Source organism: Pelodiscus sinensis, chromosome 15 (assembly GCF_052426305.1).
Source record: "Pelodiscus sinensis isolate ZL-2025 chromosome 15, ASM5242630v1, whole genome shotgun sequence".
In the NCBI taxonomy this organism is placed as follows: domain Eukaryota; kingdom Metazoa; phylum Chordata; order Testudines; family Trionychidae; genus Pelodiscus; species Pelodiscus sinensis.
Genome location: NC_143066.1, coordinates 22,404,235 through 22,429,250, shown reverse-complemented (window position 1 = coordinate 22,429,250; position 25,016 = coordinate 22,404,235). Strand labels below are relative to the sequence as shown.

General features: G+C 43.2%; 1 protein-coding gene across 2 annotated transcripts in view; it reads left to right on the top strand.

Annotated features, from left to right (window-relative positions):
- Positions 1-25,016, top strand: part of SMG1 (SMG1 nonsense mediated mRNA decay associated PI3K related kinase) — a 145,136-nt gene that overhangs the window by 4,076 nt on the left and 116,044 nt on the right. For both annotated transcript variants that reach the window (XM_075899384.2, XM_075899383.2), the window contains exons 2-3: positions 13,861-14,024; positions 20,917-21,072. In XM_075899384.2, coding sequence (XP_075755499.1) covers positions 13,861-14,024; positions 20,917-21,072 — 320 coding nt within the window. The remainder of the gene's footprint in view (positions 1-13,860; positions 14,025-20,916; positions 21,073-25,016) is intronic.

Below are 25,016 nucleotides of genomic sequence, written 5' to 3'. Positions count from 1 at the left end.
ATGTCAACAGAAGACCATTATATTGACTCGCCATTGTGAAGTGTTTCCCATGTTCAAAGGATCCCACCTGTGGATTGCATATTGAGCCCTGTGTAAATCCAAACTGCACCGTGGGCCGTGTTGAGTAGCCCTGCTATATGATATACTGTAAGCTAGGATTTTTACCAGTTATACTGTTCCTTTTTTAAAAACCTTTTTTACATCCCTAATACTGACAAGATATGAGTGGATGTGGCAGAACTTTAATCCAGGAGATTATCCAATTTTAGACCCTCAATTGCTACCTTTCTGAACTTTCGTACCTCTGCCGCCTTAGTTTCCCTTTCAAGGTTCCACATTCTTTGGCTTTTGGAAATAGGAAACAAAATACAAATTCATATCACTGTGTAGCTCCTGCTAAGGAATGTGAACCACTAGTCGACTATCCAATAAGCAAATGTTTATTGGATAGTTGACACACTAGTCGTTCCTCTCCCCCTCCTTTCTGCTTCTATCAGAAAGCGGCAGCAAGGAGTGGGGGAGAGGAGGGCATGCTTCAAAATGGCAGCGCTGCGTGGAGCCCGGGGTGTGCTGCTTTGAAATGCTGTGTGCAGCCCAGGGCCAGTTGGTGAGTTCCCAGCTGGTCCCAGCCTACATGCGGCATTTCAAAGTGGCAGCGCTGCATGGAGTCGGGGATCAGCTGGGGATTCTCCCGCTGACCCCAGGCTCCATGTGGTGCTGACACCTTGAAATGCCATGGGGAGCTTGAAATGCCAGTGGGAGACTGCTTGAGTCCCCTCCTGGCCAGGTGCTTCATGTGGCACATTCGCCTTTGAAGTGTAACAACAGTACTGGAGCTGTTGCTATACTTCAAAGGCAGAGATGCCTTTATCGACTAATCAAATTGCATTGACTATTTGATTAGCCAATTAATATCAATTTAACATCCCTAGCTCCTGTTAGGTTGTCTGCTGTTAATCTTTAGCATTGGGCTGAATAAACTGTGCAACACTCAATACTACTTCACACTGACAAGAAAGCAGGTTTTGTGCAACACAGTAGCATTAAGCAAACTAATGTCTACTGATGCAGCATAATGGCAAGAACTAGAGCTGTGGTTTTAACTTTTACCTTTTTAGGCCAGGATAAGAAAGGATAGGTGGATTTTAAATAGCCTGCTCCTCTAATCAGCAGTTATTTCTGGAATAATTGGACTTCTCTTTATGAACAGAAAAAGACAATACAGTAGCTGAGGATGTATATGGAGAAGTAAGAAACAAAAGCTCTGACTGGTATAAGTTCCAAAACTGCTCTGATAGATACAAGTTCAATCCTGGAATTTAATTCTTGAAAATGGAATTTATGATTCTCATGCAATGTAAGTTAGTGTTCTGAATTATTATTAATTATTTGTATTAACATAGCACCTAAAAGCCCTTGTCATGAATTAGGATTGTCTTGTGGTAGGTGCTGTACAAATACAGAACAAAAATATGACCCCTGCACTCAAAGTGCTTATGGTCTATGCATTAGGCCTGGGTTGTATTAGAAAATTCTGGATCAGAAAATTCACACCCTTGTGTGCTGTAGTTAAGCTGACCTAAACGCCCCCTCCCCCAGTGTAAACAGCACTAGATCAGTGGAAAAATTCTTCATTGACCTAGCTACTACTTCCTGGGGAGGTAGATTATTTTCCTTGATGAGAGAATCCCTCTCTTTGAGGTAAGTAGTGTCTACACTGAAGTGCTGTAGTGGTAGTGGAAAAGGGCATACTCCTGAGAGATGTAGCTATGCTGATACAAGCCAATGTAAGAGTTTTAGCTATGTGAGTGAATAGACAAAGCTGTATCCTGGATATCGTATAGAAAGAATTAGCAAGACTTATACATAGACTTGATGTGAGGACCTAGAGAGAGATCCAAGATAATGACATGCAGGTTACTGTCCTGAGTGACAGGAAGGAAGGTGGTGTCATTCATTGTGCTTGAGAAAGGAGGTAGTGAGGAGGGTTTGATGGAAAAGATTAACAGCTCTGCTGTAACTTTATGCAACTTGAGTGACAGTCAGCCACAAGGAGATGTTGGAGTGTGCCTGCGATTTTTGTTTGGACAGAAGGAGACATATCTGACAAGAAAATGTAGATGGTTGTTTAATTTGTCTCTTTGGATTGTAGCAGGTTAATAGGTAGCAGATTTAAAACAAACAAAAGGAAGTACTTCTTTACGCAATACACATTCAACTTATGGAACTCCTTGCCAGAGGAGAACTAGATTAAATTCATGGAGGGATAGGTTCATCAGTGGCTACTAGCCAGGGTGGGGAGGAATGGTGTCCTTAGCCCCTGTTTGTCATAAGCTGGGAATGAGTGATACAGGAGGGCTCACTTGATGATTACCTTTTCTGTCCATTCCCTTTGGGGGCATCTGGTATTGGTTGCTGTCAGACGCTGGGCTAGATGGACCTTTGGTCTAACTCAGTATGGCTGTTCTAACGTTCTTATTTTCTTGTTGCATTTCCTAGAGATAAGGTGTAAAACTATGGTCACCAACCCATCGATTGGAAGGGCTTGACGGGTCGATCGCGAGGCTTTCGGGGACCCCCCATTTCCTCCTACCCCCAAGAAGCCCCACTACCTACCTCCAGTGACAATGGAGGTAGTGCTGGCTTCCTGCGGGGTGGACGGAAGTCCAGCAGTTGCATGCCACTTCCAGGGTTTCTGGAAGTGCACTGGCTGCTCCCCATCTCCTGGTCTGTTGTGTGCTGGGAACTTGCTCCGCGGGGGGAGGGGGTAGGAGTTCCGGGGGGAGGTGCGCGCTGGAGCTTCCTTCCTCTGCGGGGTGGGGGGGGGGCGGGGAGGAGTCCTGGGAGGAGGCGCATGCTGGGGCTTCCCTCCTCGACAGGGGGGAGTCCCCAGAGGAGGTACTCACCGGAGCTTCCCTCCTTTGCGGGGGGAGGTGCATGCTGAGGACTCCCTGCCCCAACCAACACCCTGTCCCCTGTTCCCACTGGTACTCTGCCTCCATCCCAGCACCTTGTCCCCTGTCCCCACTGGCACCCTGTCCCCTGCCACAGAACCCTGTCCCTGCCTCAGCACCCACTAGCACCCTGCCCCCACTGGAAATCTACCCCCACTGGCACCCTGCTCCCACTGGCACCCTGCCCCAGTACCCACTAGCACCCTTCCCCAGTACCATGTCCCCTGCTCCCACCAGCACAGTTGGGGCCACATTAGTGAGGCTTTGGGGGGTTTGGAGCAGTTGGTTTTTTGCATCTCACTTGTGTGGCCCCAACTGACTTTTCTGTGGGTCAGAGACCCCTGACTCAAAACAGGTTCCCTGCCCTTCTCATAAATAAAAACAACGCTGAAACTTTTTGTTTGACATATTTTATTTAAAAATGAAGGTTGTCCAACAAACCCCCAATTGGGGCCAAGCCCCCATCTGGCTGCAGCATCATAATACTCCTGCCCCCCCTCTCCCCAGACCCTAGATCTGAGCCCATCATACATTGGAACCCCCTGTTTTGAGCCTCTCACATCCCCAAACTCCTGCACCCCCACATCCTCAGTCTTCTGCCACAACACTCCTACACCATCCACACACCACAAATCTATGTTCTGAACCCATCATACTCCTAACCTCCCTGCCCCGAGCCCCTCACATCTCCGAACCCAAACTCCTGCATCCTCATATCCACAAGCCTGTGGCTTGCTCAATACCCCAACCTTCCACCTGACCCCAACACTCCCCAGCCTGGAGCCCTCTCCCTGAGCCAGCGTCCCCTTCTCCACCTCTTCCTGCATCCAAATTCCCTCGCAGAGCTTGCACCTCTCACTCCTTCCCACACCCAAATCCCTCATTCCCACCCCAGAGCTCACACATCCTGTCTCAACCCAGTGACGGTACGGCTAGACTGCAGGAGTTTTTCCAGGATTCCAGAGGTATCCCGGAAAAATTCTTCCGTATCCAGGGATGTGTTTGTTCTTCAGCTTTTTTTAGCAGAAGAGCAAACATGCTCTTTCGGTAACCCTTGTATTTCTTGTTCCACGAGGAATAAGAGGGCTTCCGAAAGAAGGGGTTTTTCTGACATTTGGCTCAGTGTACACAGGCCAAATACTGGAAAAACCTCTTCTTACAGAAGAATAAAAAAAAAAGTGGCAGTGTAGCCGTACTCTTGAGTGTGTATAAGGGCTGGGGATAGTAAGTGATGGAGAGGAGGAGACCAGAGAGGGCCAGGCTTCAAGGAAGGGGTGTGGTCTTGGGAGAAGGATGGGGCGGTAGATCTTGGCTTGTTCTGACAATGAAAAGTGATCTTGAGCATAAAAAGGTTGGAGACCGCTGGTGTAGAAAAAGAGAAGAGAAGGGGCTGAGTACAGAATCCTATGGAACTCCCACAGAAAATTGTACAGATGATGCAGAGGATTTACCAAGAGACCTGCTGAATTACCAGTTAGAGATAGGAGGAACATTACGAGAGGGCAGAAGCATAAGAGACAAGGGTTTCAAGAAAAGCTTGGTTGACCATGTAGAAGGTGGCTTACAGGACAAGAAGGATAAAGATGAAGTACTGGTTCTAAACTTTGATTAGGAAGAGGTTGTTGGAGATTTTGGCGAGAATTATTTCACTGGAGTGCAAAGGACTGAAGCCAGATTGGAGAGGGTCCAGGATGGAATTGGAGAAAAGAAAACAGTTGTAAACAGCATATTCAATGAACTTACAGATAGGTGGTAGAAGGGGTGACAGTTGGAGAGGCTAATGGGGTGAAAGGTTTTTTGTTGTTTTTTGTTTTGTTTTGTTTTTTTAAAGAAAAACTAAAGAAGTAGCTCTCAACCAATCCAGACTACTGTATCCCTTTTAGGAGTATGACTTGTCTTGCATACCCCCCAGTTTCAGCTCACTTAAAAATTATTTGCTTATAAAATCAGACCTAAAATACAGAAGTGACACAGCATGCTAATGATTGACAAATTACTTACTTTCATTTTTTGTTATAAAATAAAATAAAATCAATTGGAATATATATGTTGTGCTTGCATTTCACTGTATTGTACATAGACAAGTATTAATCAGTCATTATATGAAATTTTAGTTTGTACTGACAGGGCATGTAGAATCCCATTATTATTAATATTAACTGATTAAACTATATGTTTAACCCACAAACGCACTGTATTGTGGATAGAGGGCTGCTCTAGCTGGGCTGGGCACCAGTTACCCCCGGTAAGTATGACAGTAAGGCAATGCTTACTGGGTAACTTGTTAACCCTTTACATCCTTAGTACTGACTTTGCTAGTGCTTTCAGTGCAGTCTGTTGTAAAACTAGGCAAATGTCTAAACGAGTTGGTGTACCCTCTGGAAGATGTCTGAGTACCCCCAGTGGACTAGAGTATGTTTTTATTGTGAGGGGACGAGTGAGAGGAGGGTGACAGGTTGAGAAGAGGAAATAAGGGAACAAGAGTGCATGTGAGGAGATCAGGAGATGGCATGGGATTGGTTTACTGAGGCTTAGAGAAGAAGAGCAGACTAACTTCTGTATTTCCAACAGGAGAGAAACAGAGATCTATAGGAGCAGATTGGGAAAAGAAGGAAGTCTAGGGGAGAGGGAAAAGTCATTTTGGCTATGTTAAGTTTTTCTTCGAATTCTGCAACATCCTGTGCAGAGAGGGAAAGGGAGATGGGAAGAGAGGAGGGTTTGAGCAGTGTGTGTAAGATGTTAAAAAGATGGCTGGGCTGGAGGACGTGACCAGTGTTCCCTCTAATTTTTTCCATCCATGTGCAGGATAAATTTTATGTGCACTGAGGCATATGTGGATCTGCATCACCTGTAGAAACACATGCTGACAACTGTGAAAAATCTGCTAATCAGCTAGCCGGCATTTGAATCTCTTTTTGGTGGCTGCCCAAGTGCACCGCTTACACAGAACAGTGAACAGAACATTCAGTTAAGTTGGAGAAGTAGAATTGCTTGGGAAGGTGGCAGAAGTGAAGAAGGAGAGAATGCATTTGTAGTGAAGGAAGTTAACCTGTGATCCTCAGCTATATAAGAGCAGGTGCAGAAGGAAGTAGATGTTGTGGCTGAGCCAAGGCTGCAAATTGACAGGATGAATCTTGCCAAAGAATCAAAATGTGGAGGGGAATGAAGCCTGGAGAGAATTGTCCATCACATTCTTCTGCTCTACTCTGTGCTTATTAGGCCTCAGCTGGAATGCTGTGTCCAGTTCTGGGTACCACTTTTCAGGTAAGATGTGGACAAATTGGAGAAGGTCCAGAGAAGAGCAATAAAATGATTAAAGGTCTAGAAAACATGACCTATGAGGGAAGACTGAAGAATTTGGATTTTTAGTTTGGAAAAGAGAAGACTGAGAAGGGATCTAACATTTTAGATATCTGAAAGCTGTTACAAGGAGGATGGAAAGAAAATTATTCTCCTCTGATAAGACAAAAAGCAATGTGCAAAAATTGCACAAGGGAGGTTAAGGTTGGACAGTAGGAAAAAGTTCCCAATGGTCAGGGTTCTGGAGCACTGGAATAAATTACCTAGGAAGGGTGTGGAATATCATTGGAGATTTTTAAGTGCAGGTTGGACAAACACCTATCAGGGATGGTCTAGATACTGCTTTATCTTGCTCTTGTCTGGCCCCCTTTCCATCCCGCCACCTGTGCTGTTGCCTTCCTATCAGAGGCAGCAGTGGGGGTGGGGTGTGGGGAGCCAGCTCCATGGGAGCTGCTACTCATAGGCAGCTAGCTTAAAAAAGCCAGCTTCCCGCATTTGTCGGCTCCCGCCTGCCCTGCCCTCCCCACCCACTGGGCTGCTACTTCTGAAGGAGGCAGCAGCTGGGGGGGGGGGGGGGGGCAGGCCACTTGGCAAGAGCTGATATGCATGGGGAGATGGCTCTGTTAGCTCTCAATGCGTGTCAGCTCCGTGGAGCCATGCCGTCTCCTTGTTGCCTCCCAACCCGTTCAGTTGGTTAAATGCAGCGCTAATGCTGTGTTTAACCATTTAACGAGGGATGGGTGATAGGTCTGGAGTAGCCCTTCACCCGCAGCAGGTTGCTCCCTGGGTACCAGTTAATCATTGCATGATTACCCATTAACAGGGCTTGACAAACTACAGAATCTACTCACCTGTGGTGAGTAGATTTTAGCCGCACGCCCTGATTACCGGCGGCGCGCACATGTGCAATACGGCTCTTGCGCATGCACAGTGTGGGGCTGGCGAGCGGCTTTTGCCGCTGTTTGTCAAGCCCTGCCCATTAAAATCCCTAGTGGCTATGCCGGCAAATTTCTTTTATATAGGCAAGGAAGCCCGTCTTCTAGCTGTCCTAAAAATGTGCAAGTTTTAGCTCCACCCAGCTATTGTAACAGGTTATTTTATCAATATAATCATCTAGGAGGAAAGAAACAAATCTCTTTTGTAAGGTCACTGACCCTCTGGTCCTTCACAGGTTGATGTTGTCCCTCATTCATAATGGTTTCAGAGGTAGTTGTGTTAGTTTGTTTCAGCAAAAATAACAAGGAGTCTGGTGTCACCTTAAAGACTGACAAATTTATTATGGCATAAGCTCAATCATGAATTTGTGGATTTAGAACATAATGACTCCTTATGACAAGGGATGTTAAAATACATATATTTGTGTAAATTAAGGGTGTAATAGTGTAGTCGATTAAGCAATAGCTTTTATGTTAATTCTATAGGTTATGTGCATCCCCCCTACCCACTGGTAAATTTTTTTAGCAGGCTGGCCAGCAGCCAGGCTTAGTTCTGTCTTGCAACTGGTCCAGGACCTATCCCTGATGCAGCTCTGCATTTAAAGTGTTTTAGGAGCTGGGCAGGCAGCCCAGCTCAGTTCTGGCTCACACTGCGCCTGGGAGCTCAGACCCACCACTAGATAGGGACTGCTGCCATCCCACGCTGCTGCCACTATATCAGAGGCAGCAATACAGGGTGGTAGGCAGCTGATCCGTGAGGGGAGTTGGTTTTTAAACTGGCTCCCCTTGCGGACTAGCTGTCGCCTGGCATCCCATGCTGCTGCCTCTGATACAGAGGTGGCAGGGGGCTCCTCAGGACTGAGGCTGGAGTGCACTGGCCACTGACCCCGCTCCTGGGGACACTAGGATAGTCAATTAACTGATAAGAATTCATGAGATTACTTGACTATTCAAAATACAGGACTATCTAGCACTTTAAAGACTAACAAGATAGTTTATTAGATGATGAGCTTTCGTGGGCCAGACCCACTTCCTCAGATCAAATAGTAGAAGAAAATAGTCACAACCATATATACCAAAGGATACAATTAAAAAAATGAACACATATGAAAAGGACAAATCAAATTTCAGAACAGAAGGGGGGGGCGGGGGGGGGAGGTAAATGTCTGTGAGCTAATGGTATTAGAGGTGATAATTGGGGAGGCTATCTTACCCAATTATCACCTCTAATACCATTAGCTCACAGACATTTACTCACCCCCCCCCCCCCACATTCCCCTTCTGTTCTGAAATTTAATTTGTCCTTTTCATATGTGTTCATTTTTTTTTAATTGTATCCTTTGGTATATATGGTTGTGACTATTTTCTTCTACTATTTGATCTGAGGAAGTGGGTCTGGCCCACGAAAGCTCATCATCTAATAAACCATATTGTTAGTCTTTAAAGTGCTACATAGTCCTGTATTTTGTTTCAGCTACACCAGACTAACAAGGCTACATTTCTATCACTTGACTATTCAATTAACTGATATTTAACATCCCTTGTGTAAATGTGTAACCACTGAAATTATTAGCATTTAGTCATTTACTTGGCGGGGGGGGGGGGGCAGGAGATTTTAAGACAGCTCCCTGAAAGTCCTGGTTCCCGTCTTCCCTTGCTGCTGCCTCTGACAGAGAGGCAGCAGCAGAGGGGGCAGGTGGCTCCCCATGTGTACCGGCTTCCCCCCATCCCTCCCCCCCACTGAGGGCTCTGATACAAAGGCAGCAGTCGGGGGGAGGGGCAGTTGACACATGGGGAGGTGACTTGAAAGCAGACTCCTGGCATGTATCGGCCCCCCACTCTTCCAACCCCCAGCTGCTTCTGATACATTGGCAGCAGGGAGTGTGTGCACACATGTGTAACCATGCTGGTTAGCCAATAAGCCCAGGTTTATCGGTTAACCATTTACATGAATACACATTGACATCCCTACTTTTGATTGGAAATTAATAAACTCCTTTTCCAAAGAAATTTCTGCCTGTCTCCTTACTTATGTGAGTACAGTAACTTTTGCAACCATTCAGTGACTATTTGAGTGTTTACTAAACTGGACTGTTCCCTTTTTAATAGGTGAGGAAAGAGTTCAGAATGGTGTTTTGTGAGTGTGAGTTTCACAATGTAAAAGTGCAGCACTGAAACAAGCACAGTATGGGCAAGAAAATTGTTCAGTAGACAACTTTGGTGATTTCCTTTCTCTTCTGTTACCAGATAGTGTCTCTAGCCATAATCTTCTGTATTCTTTGTCTATTCTTAGTCATAAGTTTATCATATAGAAACAAAAACTTGAAAGTATTTAATTCACACTGCCTTGTGGAAGTGCAGCTAGCACATTATTGGGTAGTTATGGTTATCCACCTTCATTTGGTTTCTTTCTTTTCATTCCAACTGAACAATTTTTATTCTCATCTTGTATTTGTGACTGAGCCTAGGTACTGACATCATTGCATAATGGTTTGGTTAGCACACAGTGTGTGTGTGTGTTCTCTTATGCAGTCATGTCAAAATACGAGAGTGATTGTAAAATTGGCCTTCCACAAGACTTTGATAAGGCGTTAACAGAGTTGTGTTCATTACTCAAACTTACCTGCCTGACACAAACTAGTCAAAATATAAGTACACTAAGAATGTTAACAAGCGATTAATTTGCTAGTCAAGTAGTCGAGGGAATTTCCATCGACTATTTGACTAGTTGATAGGCACTTCCGCATTATGCCTTTGAAATGTACAAGAGCCCCAGCAGGAGCTCTCGTGCATTTCAAAGTGGAAGGCCCCCTAGGGATGTTAAGTATTGATTAATTTACTAGTTGAGTAGTTGATGGAATTTCCATTGACTACTTGACTAGCTGTTACAGAAGGGCGCTTAAAGTGCTCACTTCCAGCTCAGGCTGCGTCTGAGCACAACTCCTGGCTGCCACTCTGCAGTCTTAAAGGGACAGAGGGGAGCAGCATGCAAAGATGCTAGGCACCACCCGCGTCGAGTCTGGTAGCTGCAGAAGAGAGCCTTTTGAGAAGGGCTTCACTGTGCTGCTGTTCTCCCAACTTGAGGGGAGGAGGAGCAGCAGTGCACCGAGTTACTTCTTCCCTCTGCCAAACCACATGTGTTCCTGGATCAGGGTCATCCGAAGAATGGAGGTTCAGGTATATTACCTTATGCACAAGAAAAATAACAATCTCAAAATATAGTCATGAGCATGGCTCGACAAACTATAGAATCTACTCGCCCATGGCAAGTAGATTTCAGCTGCGTGCCCCATTTACCGGTGGCGCACACATGCACAATGCAGCTCTTGCACATGCGCAGTACGGGACTGGCGAGTGGCTTTCACCGCTGTTTGTCAAGCCCTGGTCATGAGTTTAGAAAGGCAGTAATACAAGTCTTACAGCTCACAATCAGATTACCCCAATGGCCTGTATGTGGCTCATGTGCTGCAGATTGCCACCATTGATCCAAGTGGAGCTGGAGTATGTTATGGCTATATGTGGCACAAAATTGCTTGGAATGGGGGGGTAAGAGGAGATGCACAATAAGCTTCATCTGCTATTTAATACTGTACCATATGGTATAGTAGTGAATAACTGTAGTTGAGATGTGTGGACATCTACTGCACTGCCTCCACTTAGCTCTGAGGAGCAAAGTCCTTTACTCCAGGTTTGACTGTTGACCTAAATCATAGCCCTAAGGGAATACTGTAGCTTATTCCTAAAAAAAAAAAAAAAAAAAAGTGGCATCAATTGCTTAACAAAATAATTGAATTTTTTGGGGTGCAGTACCTCAGGGAACTTTGTATGATAGGAACACTTTCTGTATTCACAGAGGTTTTTGTCATGAAGTAGTAAACATTTGTCTTTAGTGTATTGATTGGGATACTTCTCTATTTAATTCTGCAAACTGGGGACAAAATTGTAATCTGAGGTAGATGATGGAAATTCAGAAAAGTTTGTTCTCTTTTTTTAAAAAAGAAAAAAAAATCCCCAATAATATACTTAGTGGCTTTTCACCTGTAAATTACTTGACAAGCACTAGCTCTCAGGATAGTTACTCTATTTTGTAGATCTGGAAGCTGATCTTTGAGCCCATCAGGTCTTTAAGAAATGACTGAAGAAATAAGCCACATAATACTTCTTGGTTTGCTGCAAAGTAAATTTGATTCTACTATTTCTGAATTTGCCTCTTGGCTTTTACCACAATGGACTTTTTTGTTTTGTTTTTTTATTGGAAAACTATTGAGGGTTTATAGTTTTTTCTCTTCTGATTTTTTTCAAAGTTTATATTTAAGAATAGCAGAATTAGACTGTCATTTTTTAATTGATTTTTATTAACTATAAATAAAGCTCACAATAAGTATGGGAGATCTTTAGGGTTTGCTGGACAGCCTCTGTGAATAAATTTCAGCAAAGTAAATTCAGGTATCATTCAGAGTGTTCTATAAAAATCATTTTTTTGGATATCATTTTATTGGGTTTAACCTCAAATCTCTAATCCTTTTTATAAGGATTCATCTAAAGGAGTCTGATTTTATTTAACTTAAGGTACTGGACTTGGTTATGCAAAATCCAATAACTTTAGAATATTAACTAAAGTTACAGCATTCAAAATCAGATTAACTTGATATTTATGGGGAGAAAATGATCATCGAGGTTTCAGTTTTTCACTCCCTCCCGTCTCTTTCATTATAAATTTATTTAACATGGCCAACAAATATATTTAACATACAGGCAGTCCCCGAGTTACGCGGATCCGACTTACGTCAGATCCGCAGTTATGAACGGGGCTTTTCCTGCAGACCAGGAAGACGCGGAGCAAAGCCACGGAGGGGCTCGGGCATCCGGGCAGCCCAGGCGTGCCTGGGCTGTCCCGCCGCCAGCTTCCCCCAAGGCTTTCCCCCGCGGAGGGGCTGGGACTTTGCAAAGCCTCGGGGGAAGCCGGCAGCGGGACAGCCCAGGTGCGCCTGGGCTGTCCCACTGCGGGCGTGCTCCAAGGCTTTGCTCCCCGTCTCCCTGCAGACCAGGGAGACGGGGAGCAAAGCCGGACAGCTCAAGCGCGCCCGGGCTGTCCTGCTGCGGGCATGCTCCAAGGCTTTGCTCCCCGTCTCCCTGGTCTGACCAGCAGACCAGGGAGATGGGGAGCAAAGCCTCGGAGCACGCCAGCAGTGGGACAGTGCGGGCGCGCTTGAGCTGTCCGGCTTTGCTCCCCGTCTCCCTGGTCTGCAGGGAGACGGGGAGCAAAGCCTTGGAGCACGCCCGCAGTGGGACAGTCCCACTGCCCGCAGCCTTTGTCCCACTGCCCGCGTGCTCTGCGGCTTTGCTCCGCGTCTCCCAGGTCAGCAGACCAGGGAGACGGAGCAAAGCCGTGGAGGACTTGGGCCGCCACCCCCGTCTCCCTGGTCTCCTGAAGAGGGGGGGGGGGAGCTAGTGTCCCCCCCCCCCCAGCAGACCAGGCTTTTCTTGCCTACCCCTGGGGTAGAGCAGCTGGTGGCTGCTGGGTTGCTCCAGTAGCGCCGAGGAGCCACGCTACTGGAGCAACCCAGCAGCACCCCAGCTGCTCTGCCCCAGGCGTCCCCAAGTCAGCCGCTGCTGAAACTGACCAGTAGTTTGAATTCTGCCCCAGGCTTCCTGGAATCAGCTGCTGATCAGTTTCAGCAGCAGCTGACTTGGGGATGCCTGGGTTTCTTAAGTTGAATCCGTATGTAAGTCAGAACTGGCGTCCAGATTCAGCCGCGGTTGAAACTGATCAGTTTCAGCAGCGGCTGACGCCAGTTCCGACTTACATACAGATTCAACTTAAGAACAAACCTACAGTCCCTATGTTGTACGTAACCCGGGGACTGCCTGTATACCCAACAAACTTAATGACAGTAGTGCACCTTTATAATCTTTCCCAGTTTCTTGCTATATAGGTACCTTATGTACTCTAAATGGTTTCTAATATTAAATTTGCTGCTTGCTATACTTCTGCACTATACTTGAGAGAGTTTTATTGTTGACTGAAACTATTCAGTACAATTCATATTGCATAATTATTTTGAAACACATCAGTGTGATAGTTTTATTATGATTTGTTTTTTTTTAAATGTCATATTGCAAAGGAATTGTCTGACGTCATTTGTAACTTCCTGACCCTTAAAATGGATGAGAACTCTTACTTTGCAGCTTTAATTCTCCCACGGTCACTTTTCCTTTAAATCTCATCTGGGTAATAAGCAGCTCATCACAAACAATACTACTTACAGAGAGGAATTATTTTGGAGCAGTTTTTAAGTTTCTTTACAGTTAAGAGCATATGCTCTACCTGATTTTTCTCTTTGTCCATCCTTTTTTTCTTGCTAAAAGCCAAATTGAGCTTTAACGTTCCATTCAATCATACAGTCCAGCCAATTCTGAGTACTTGACCAGATATGTCCCGCAGCAAGGTATTGACACAATAGAACACATTACCTTTGTGTTCTGTTACTGAGGTTACTCAGTTCTGATTCAAGGCATAACTTTAAGGTGCTTGCTTCTTCTAAAAGTAGCTAGAGTATACAGTATAACCTCATTCACTATTGAATTGTTTTTAAATGCGACTTGTATTCATAAATGTGAACCCATCTATTAGTATACTCTTACAGATGAAAATAATTTTCTTTTTGTAGACCTGACAGTGCATCAGCTGAACAAGACAATTTAAAATACTCTGCATCCAGAGACCGGGGCAGTTCTGCCTCCTATGGATTACAACCCTCAAATTCAGCTGTGGTGTCCCGTCAAAGACACGATGATATCAGAGTCCACACTGACATACAGAATGAAGAAAAAGGTATATGGGTTGCTATTTCATGTGTAAAGCATTAGGTGATATTTTAAAAAAAAAAACTCTGAAAGGCAGCACATTTAAAACTAATAAAAAGGATTGTTTTTATATAATCTGTGGAACTCATTGCCACAAGATATCACTGAGGCTCAAACATAACAAGTTTTAAAAAAAAAAGATAAATATTGTATGTGGTTATTGAGAAAAATCCAGAGTTGCATTATACAGAATAAAAATAGAAGGCCTTTATTTGAAATACCTGGTACTAGTTGCTGATAGCCGTAGATTATTGAACTAAATGGACCATTGTTCTGATCTGTTATGCGAACCACTATTTTTCTAGTGATCATAATAGTGGATTTGAAATATGCTCCTGGAATATCATCTGAATTTTGCAGCTTGCTGTAATCTTGAGTAAATGGTTTTAATTTCTTTCTACCTCAACTTACCTTTTCAAATAAAATTGGTGTGATATTAATCTGTCCTAAAGTATTATGCAATTGGTTAGTAAGGCATTTTATGGTCATTGGAGAAAGTATAAAGTATGTTGCTTTATATACAGCCGGTCCCCGAGTTGCAAATGGTCGACTTACGACCATTCGCAGTTACGACCAAAACTGTCGTAAATGGCGGACTCCGAGTTACGAACACGATCCATGCTTACGAACAGCGTGGTCACGTGTAACTCATTGGGGTCCGACTTATGAACAAACTGAGTTAAGACCAATTGCTTGGTCCGTAACCGGTTCGTAAGTCAGAGAGAGGCTGTGTAGCTATAAGTGACATTGTCTACTTCAACTTTATAGCTGTTTTCTGGTTGTTTCTGTAGGTTCTAATAGATTGTCTACTAGAGTTAAATTTCAATTAATCAGCTAATCTAGTAGTTGATGGAATTTCCATCAACTACTTGATAAGTGGGGGGAGAGGGGCTCACTATTCCCACTGTGCCTCTGCCTTTGAAATGTAAATAGAGCTGCTTAGGGCTCTTGCTACATTTCAAAGGCAGAGGCGCAGGGCGGAAGCCTGACAGGGAAGGCAGAGGCACAGCAGGGAAACCAGGATAAGTGGGGACTGTTCTTGCTACCTTTCAAAAGCAGAAGGCAGCTTCTGGGACTAGGCATGAGCTGGGACAGCTGAGTTCCCTGCTGCGCCTCTGCCTCACATAGAGACAATATTGCGGGGGGGGGGGGGGGGGGGGAATGACACCGGCTTTTAAACTGGCTCCTGCTCCGAGGGGAGCGACTAGTCAAGTAGTGACTCAACTACCCTATAAGCATATGCTTATCAGGTAGTCGACTACTCAACTAGTCGCTTACATCCCTATTGTCTACATAGCACAGCAGCATGCACTAGAGTAGTTTGAATTCTAAAACCCATCAGTGTTGTGGATTAACTAGCAGGCATAGATTCCACTCGTGTGCACTAAAGATTTTGTAGTAGGAAGGGGTATGAGTTAGGAAAAATAGTCATTGACTTATCTAACTTCTTTCTTTGTGAAATGCTCTACTGTGGAAATGACCAAATACATTGTTTTGGGAAATCGGGCTTGGGAAGTATTTGGTTTCACTAGACTTAAAAGTGAAGGTACCTTCACTTTCTTATCCACATTAGGAACTTAATGTTTTATTATAAGAATTGCTGTCTAGTTTTGTTTTTGGCGCTCGCCCCTGCACTAGTGGTGTTTTGGGGTATGTTTACATTAGGGATGCAAAAGGTTTCCCAGTAAGCATCACCCTTAACAGAAGATGCTTACGATTCTGATTAACTGGTTGAGGCTGGAACAGCTCATGGCTGCTGCAGGCAGGAGGCTGCGCCAACCCTGCAGGGCTTGCTACGGTCAAGGGCACTCCAGCCTTAATCAGTTAACCAGTTAAACATCATGTTTCACCGGGTAAGTAATTAAACAGATTTTTACAACCTCTCATGGCCCATGCTGCCGCTGGACTAAGGGTACAGCCTGCCCTTGCTGCTGCACTAGCTCCTCAGGGCTCTCTAGATGCCACCAGCCCTGTTGCTGCTAGGGCTGGAGCACCACAGCTGGAGCGCTGCAGCTGGGGCAGAGCTCCACAGCCACCTGGTTCTGGAGCCAGGGTTAGGGCTTGAGCCAGGGAGCTCTGGCCCCAGCAGAGGCCAGAGCTCCCTGCCGTACTGGCCTCCGCTGGGGCCAAAGCTCCCTGCTGTGCTGCCTGTCCACACAGCCCCTCCTCTGACACTAGGCTCCTGGCTGAGCCGCCAGACCTCCCTGTTCCTAGGTTTTGTGGTCCAGGAACATCTGTGGCCTATGCCAGATTACGGATGTTGCTGGACCATGGAGTCCCAGTTAAGGGAGGTACAACCTGTAGCCTGTTCTATAGACAGATAATTGTCACAAATAGCTTGTTTCTTCACAATTCTGACTCTTTTGTCATTGGAAGTCCATTGCTAGAATGTTTCAACCCTGTAACAAGAGAGTTGAGCGATCGCATACGCTACTCTTGAGCAATAGTCCAGGAGGTAGCTTTTGGTAAGCAGAAAGGAGTATATTTCCCCTTTTCCTCTGTTACAGGCAGCTAGGTAGCATTTAATTTGATTTGAGGATATTGAAAGTTCATTCCATAACCTTTCACAGCAGCTAGTTACCCCTCCTCCCCATGTGCTGCCTGAATTTCCAGTGTTGCACAGAATGTTGTCTGCATGTTTCTGCTAAAATAAACAACGGTGAAATATTAACATAGTGAATTATTCTGGGGCTGAGAGGGAAGGTGCTGTGATGGAGTTGGTGAGCCTCCCCAATGCAGACCCTGGTTGTCTCCTTAACCTTTCCCATTGTCAGGCACAGTTGCCTCATTCCCATGTATCCCTGCACTCTACTCAGCTACCCCACCTGCTCCTGTCCCCATGTGTGTCTGCACCCTACTCTCATTCAGCCTCTGGCTTAGTATTATCACCCCACTATCTTCTGTGCTTTTCCACCAATCTGTCCCTCCTACTAGCCCTTCTGAATCCAAGGAGCTCTATGTGCCATGCCCTTTCCTCCCCTCCTGTTCCTCCTCCCATATCTTGCTCCTCTTTATTTGTATAACAACATGGATATTTTGAAAGGTGGACATTTAAAAGTGGCTTCAGTTTGGTGTGAATTCAGATGTTACCTGACACCTTCAATTAAATAACCTGCTTTTAGTCTTGAATTTTAGTGTGGTACATTATCCTCTAACCATAATAACTATTATAAATATAACAATTTAAGTATTGTTGTTGCCATGTTGGTCCCACAATATGAAACAGACAAGGTAATATGTTGTTAGGTCAACTTTTGTTGGTGAAAGAGACAAAATTTTATTCAGATCTGGGGAAGGTTCTCAGTGTCACAACTAAATAGAAGGTTAGGTCTGAGGAGTTAAGAGATCATTTAAAACTAAGTGGCCAGTTAACACCAAGAGAACATCTACAGGGCTCGCATTATAGCATGGCCACAGCAGTGCTGTGATGTGGGAACAGGAGTCATGCTTTATGGCCTGGGGAGACCTCTCCCAGGATGTGATGAAACAAAAATCCCCACCTGGAACAGCAGCACCACAGTAGCACAGCTCCTGGCAATAAAATGCTATCCATACTGGCAGTTTTCAGTGCTAAAACTTTTGTTGCTCAGGGGTGTGTGGGGGGTTTTCTGCACCTCTGAATGACTAACATTTTAGTGTTGAAAATAGCAGTGTAGACACAGCATTAGAGTCCTATGACAAAGAAGGGTTACTAGTTTATAGATTGTTGTAATGAGTCATAAATCCAGTGGGGAGATATCTGTAGGTTTTTGCACCTGTTTTTATTTCTCTTCAAACTGCCTTTATCAAACAAGGAAATTCTACTAGAGTGGAATGTTGCTGTACTCATGGCAAAAAGGCCTTGGTGACACACGTTTTTTTGTTTGAGCTGAAAAAATAGACGTGTTGTAGATCAAAAAAAATTAATAATAAAAGATGATCCTTTATCATAATTTTCTAGATCATTACATAATATACTGTACATAATTTCAATTGTAAGGATGTTACAGGTCTGTTTGACATCTCAGCTGCGCTACTTGAGGAGAAAAGACTTACAATTGCTTTTTGGACTCACTTCATCTCAACTTCTCAACATCATTGGGACTTCAGTTTTTAAATTTCCTAAGTCCTGCAGTCTTAAAAGACATCCCTTTTCCAAGTGCCGTAGCTTGGGGTGGACAGTAATTTTTGCCTGTAGTTCAGGGGTGGGCAATCATTTTTTAAGTGGGGCCACTTCACAAATTTCTGAAGTGATCCCAGGCTGCCCCAGAAGGGGCGGGACCTTGGGCAGAAAGAGTGGGGCCAGGAGACTTCCTGTGCTTCCCTGCCCATGGATCCTGATTAGCCTGGATGTGATGGAGCATGTGAAGTCTTTGTCCCCCACCCCTTGGTGGCTAAAGAGAACTGCCAGCTGTTTTGAACAGCTGACAGTTCACTTTAGTTGCTGCGCACCTCTAGTGGTAAGAAGAGACTGCGTACTCCCAGGCTAATCAGGGCCTGAGGGTGGGGGAGTATGTGAAGTCTTTACTCCCTGCCCCAACCATGCAAGACGCGCACAGTGTCTAGAGGGAACTGCCAACAGCTGGCAGTTACTGCTGGTGCATCGGGCCCCTGGTGGGGGGAGGTAACTTGGCTTGCTCTCCCATCCCCAGGTCTCAATTTGGCCTGCAGAGGCTGTCTTGCCCACCCTGGTGCTAGATGATGGAATCCCTAATGGTCATATTCCTTTTTCATCTTCCTTATCTTGTTAGGTAGTTGAGCTTGTGGAAATGGTATTGCTGAGAGAGGGCCTATCAATTCTAGGTGACAAGATGGAGTTTGCAAAAGCAGCAAGGAGTCCTGTGGCACCTTATAGACTAACTGAAGTGTTGGAGCATAAGCTTTCGTGGGCAAAGACCCACTTTGTCAGATGCATGTAGTGGAAATTTCCAGAGGCAGGTATAAATATGCAGGCCAGAATCAAGCTGGAGATGATGACATCCATCTCGTCATCTCCAGCTTGATTCTGGCCTGCATATTTATACCTGCCTCTGGAAATTTCCACTACATGCATCTGACGAAGTGTGTCTTTGCCCACGAAAGCTTATGCTCCAACACTTCAGTTAGTCTATAAGGTGCCACAGGACTCCTCGCCGCTTTTGCAGATTCAGACTAACACCCCTCTGAAGATGGAGTTCTTCTCTCATTGACTGTATGTTAAAAGGCTTGCCAGTCAAAGTATTTTGAAGGCTCAATAGACTATTTTTTGCCCTGCAGTCCTGTGGAGAGCTGGGCAGAGGGAAGTCCAGCAAACAGTGATACAGCAAACATGATGGAACAGAAGGTTTCTTCCATTTGCTATGTACATTCATAGAGAACTGGTTCTTTCATGGAGACAGTGGTATTTGGTTGTCATAGGGGAGTATGAACACCCCTGCGTTGTGCAAGTAACATGAGGAGATTCTTTCTTTTGGGTTGGCTGGTTAGTGGTGAATCAGAATCGAATTAACTTCCAGGTCTTTTTATAGATTGGAAATATGCAAACTTTTAAGGAACATGATCCATTAGGAAAGAATGTGTTAAATCCTAAAAAATTTGTTGAACTAAGGCAATGACAGCATTTTAGGTTCTATTTTACTATTAGTGGAAGTGTTCCCAATTTAAATATATGGCATGCACTTAAAATAGACCAGTGATTCTCAAACTTTTATATTGGTGACTCCTTTCACATAGCTGGCAGATAAGTGCAACCATTGCCCTTTTAAATTAAAAACATATTAAAAACATATTTTACACTGTTATAAATGCTGGATGTGAAGCATTGTTTGGGGATGGATGCTGACCGCTTATGATCTCTTGAGGGGTCATGACACCCAGTTCAAGAACCCATGGAATAAACTATTCCATATCTTTAAAGTGTTTTTTCCAAATAATGGACCTGTTAGTACCCCAGATAAGTGTGAGGATATTAATTGATAAATGCTTAAAAGGGACATTGTCAATCTTAAAAATCGCATTTCTATCTGGAATGGAACAAGTTATTCTTACAAATAACGCCTAGCATCTCTATAATTAAGGCTAGAGAACTTTCTCAGTTTTTCTCACTTATTTCCCAGAACGCACAAGGTAATATTTGCAGGTTAATAGCAGTAGCAGATCTGGAACTAGAAGTAATTAGGCAGCAAGGAACAGATGAACAGAGGATGAGTGGAACTTAAGCATGTCTACAGTCAGGCCCACCAAGAAGACCTTTCTAAATCTTAAGTAAGAGCAAAAATCCCTTAATCTTTTAAAAGGGATTTTAAAAAAATATCAAACATACGGTAGTGGAAGCTTTGTTTCCTGGCACTCATGGGGAATGAGGTGTGCTAGTTAATTGAATGAGCCAGATAATAAAACGTATTGCTCTTCCTCCACTCCCTCCCGGCTTGTAGCACCTGAAGGCAGGCAGAGGAGGAAGGAGGCACCTGCTGATGTCAGCAGACAGTGCCAGCTGTCCTTTGACATCGCCAGCTGTCCTAAGCTCTTCAACAGCCAGCTGGATAGGTGGGAGTCAGGCACGTGCACCTGAAGAAACAGTGGTATTGTGGAAGGGGGCAATGCTGGTTAACAAAGCTTTCTGGTTAACAGCTTGCCGGATAACAAAGCTTTCCCTGAATTTTTAAAATCTAATGCTTTAAAATTAATTAAAATTTCAAATTGACAATGTCCCTTTGAGCAAAAGACCCAGGAACTCAAAGGAACTAGTAAAGCACTTGTGCATATAAAAGTCTAAAATTAAACCAAATCACAAATTAAATTATTACTAGGCTGAAATGGAAATTAAAATTGAAACATTTTATAACCTGATACAAAATAGAGAGATCAGGAACATTCTGATTTCAAACCAATTTTTTTCCCAGGTGGCTACAATGTCAATGGAGGATCTGGGGAAAATACTTATGGTCGGAAGTCGTTGGGGCAAGAGCTGAGAGTTAACAATGTGACCAACTCTGATTTTACCAGTGTTCAGCATGGGAATCGTGCTTTAGCCACAAAAGACATGAGGAAATCACAGGGTAAGAATAAAATTATTTTAAAGTGTACAACTAATTTCCAAAGATAGGTTGACTGTGAATGTTTGGGTAAAATATGCTATTTGAAAACAATATTTTGATTATATTGTTACGTGGATAGAAAAAGAGCATTAAAATATGACTCTCTAGTTTGACAACTTAGTTTGTTCTCTAAAGAGAGAAGTGTGGTCTGCTTAGTGATAAGAGCAAGATGGGAATCAGTCATGGGCTCTGCTCCCACTGGACCAGAAGCTTACTATGGGACATTGAACAGATCTTCAGCCTTATTTTGTATAATATTTTCAATTTGAATTGCACTTGCATGAAACAGGATTTGTGTTAATTAGTTATTCCAACAGGTGGTGATTGTAATTAATTAGTAGTTCTTAGAGGCTTCCGCCAACATTTACTGTGTTATGCAATTTGTAAACAAATAGTAACAAACTGTCCTTGTTCCAAATAGTTTTGTCTATTTTACACCAGACAGACACAGAGTAGGAGAGAAGAATAATCTATATTTTACAGATTGGAAAACTGAGACAGACACATCAGATTTTGTGGCAGGCCAGGAATTAAACCTAGACCACTCGAGTCCCAACCTACTTCCTTAACAATAAGAATGTCTTGCCTTTCTGATCTCTTCAGATGAGCCATAAACCATGTGAAGCAGATGAATGACTACTAGCTATCCTGGTTTTTAGTCTATAGTAACAGAATTTGGTGGTGAGGAGGAATATTGTTCAGTATTAGCAGAATATTCTTAATATTATATATGTTTCCCTTGAGCTGACCATCTCTAATTTGCTTCTTAAAATGAAAAAATTACAGTCTGTAGAGCATAAAATTTAAAAGTAGCCACTTGTGACTAGTACAAATCTGTTCATATTTGATCTGTCTTTGGATCGAATCATTTGAGGGCATCTTTTTAGTTGTGGAGAGTTCACTAATGTAATTGGTGGTTTAGTCTCTTAGCAAGTTATGTTGAAATTTGATGACTTTGACACACAATTTGGTTGCAGCAGGATTTTATTTTTAATTTCTTTGTTTGCCATGATTTAAAAACTGCAAAGAAACCACATTTAGAATATGGACGTTCTTAGTGTGAGGGATAATTAGCATGTTGCAGAAACTTCCCTATTTTGCAAACTGAATGTCTTTTGCAGATGTTCTCTGTTTAGTGCTTTGTTTTGCATGAGTTCATTAATGTTACTTTGGGTGTCTGTTTTGTCCTGTTAGTCTCAACATCTTATGTAATAAAGGTCAATATTTAATTTATTAATCAAATTGAAATAAACCTGCTTTTACCACAATTCTAAGCTGGATGACTTTTTCATGGAAAAATGAAGTATGTCTATGCAAACCAGCAAATTTTGTCTTTTTTACAGTTTCATATTGTAGTTTTGTTAAGTATATAAAATAGTACAGTTGTATATTAATGGAGAAATAAATGTACAGTTAGTGCTCGGAAGAGATTAAAAACAAAAGGATAGACACACAAGATGAGACACAAAGAGATGAAGATTTAACTACTACAGGTTTTATTTCCGTTAGTTTTAAATCTGCAAGTTAAAACTGACGAGTCTTATTCAAGAAGTTTCTAAATTACTTGCTTAAAAGCCCTTTTATTTGTAATGCTATTAGTTTTGGCTCCTAACTATAATATAAATAGTATGGAGTGCATTTCAGCAAAATAATTTCTCTTTGAGGCTCTGCTAACCTGTTGCTCTGCTACCCGAATGCTACAGAAAAATGGCAAACAAGGCAAAAGAAAACTTAAGGCAGAACTACTCATCCTGTTCCTCTCCTTTCTTCCAGTGTGGGTCCGAGATTGGTGATTTTCTATTTTCAGATTAATCACTGCAGTGCACTTGCATCATACTCTCCTATCTTTGTAGCTCAGCCATGTATGGAACATTGGCAGGTAATCTTTGCAGAGCAGCTGCCACATATGTCCAGCAGCCAAAGGCTTCTCAAATTAGGGTGATCGCCTTGTGGTCAGGGATTTCAATTCCTAGAGTGGGAACTTCATGGAAGAAATTCCAGCTATTGCCTCAGTGACACCAGTGGTTGACTGTGGTTCTTTCAGCACTCCTCACGGGATGGATGATGTGCCTTCCCATTTCTTAAGAGTATGGCATCCAGATAAGCCAAGAGAAAAGGAGAATGAAGTCCATCTTTATGGGAGTGTAGTTATCAATAAGTTTGAGTGTATATTGTGCTCAGTCCCAGTGAGGATATTATAGTGAGGAAATAACATACTCTGTAGGCCTTTGTGAAATTCTTTGCACTTTTGTGGATAGACATACTGGCTAGAAACAAGATGTACATTAACTTGTGTCAAGTTTTCCTTGCCATTTCTCTTTCATGCTAAAGATGCCCAATCACCCATACAGTAAGAGTTCTTCAGAGCTTTAAGACTCTGAACTAGTGGCTGATAAGGAACAGATTGTCAAATGCCTTTACATGTTTTTTTAAACCAGGCAAGGCAGATAACCAATTGATACCTGTCTGGAAGGTTGGAAAGCACCCTTTCCAAACACAGGAATACAAGGAGCCTACATTTGCCTTTAAGCAGAGGAAGAAAAACTATTGCCCATCTGAACTCCCTCATTTGAGAGAATACTATCCCAGTTGGCTGGTTAAGCAAAGAATGGATGAATTTTATGGATTGAGATTGCCCCCTCCTGTCTCCTCTTTTAGTAATATTGGCCATCTTTGGATAGATCTAACGACTTCCAAGCAAACCTACAATTATTCTCTGTATTTACCTGCTAGATTGAAATGGGGAGCAGTAGCCACTTGTAGTTAGGAGCAAGGGAGCCCTTGTTCACTATTACCTTTTTCTAAAGAACTAGAGATTCTGCTGAAGATCAGAAGAATAGTCTTTCTTATCATGCAAACCTGATGTAGGATACCATGTTTTTGGGGGATCAACAAGTCTCTAAGAAATAATCTGTCTGTTCAACACAAGAAGAACCTGCTAGTAGGGATGTAAGAGTGTAGCTGTTTAAACAGATAACCGATAAGATCGTGCTTGTCAGTTATCCAAATGGCTACATGCTGCTCCCATGGAGTTGCCTGCCATCCTGTACTGCTGCCTTTGCTACGAAGACAGCAGCATGGGGTGACAAGTGGGAGTCAGCATGCATGGGGAGCCGGCAACTGGGGAGCTGGCTGCTGCCTCACGTGTAAGTGTAAGTACTGAAATTTGTGTTCAAACACCAGAGTAAGGTCAGATAAAATCATCCATAATTCATGTAAATTTGCACAAGTGGGGGATTTTCACCAGCATGATATGGATAAACATAAACTTTTATGGAGTTCATGTTCCCTCTATCCTTGTTTGTCCTCCTAGTAATAAAACTATGATCTTCCTTCGATCCCTATGTCATGATAGATTTGAAAGCAGAATCTTACTTCTGATAGATTGGTAGTTCATTTCCCTCAGTGGTTTTCTCTGACAAAAGTATTTACTGAAAATTCAGTTAGATTTCCCTGAATTTTCAGGGTGTATTTTATTTATCAAAGTCTTTTTCACCTCTTCATGACCTGACTTTTATAATGAGGGATCTCTGGGGAAATGCAAAATAAATCTGACAAATTTTAGACAACTGCAGGGTCATCAAGAGTCCTGAAGATAGTAGTTTAACCATCTTATTTAGGGCTCCAAATCAACTATCAATAATACTATCATGGACCAGGGGATGGTACATCTCAAATCAAGTTAGTGAATGATCAATTTACTACATAACCAATGAACAATCTAAAACTTATGTGGAGTCTATAACCAGCACAACATTTGGATGAAAAGACTTGCATGTAGTAGTCTCTCTCTCTCTTTCATATATATATATATATATATATATATATATATATATATATATATATATATATATATATATATATATATATATAAAATGAGAGAGTGCACTGACAGAGTGACATTG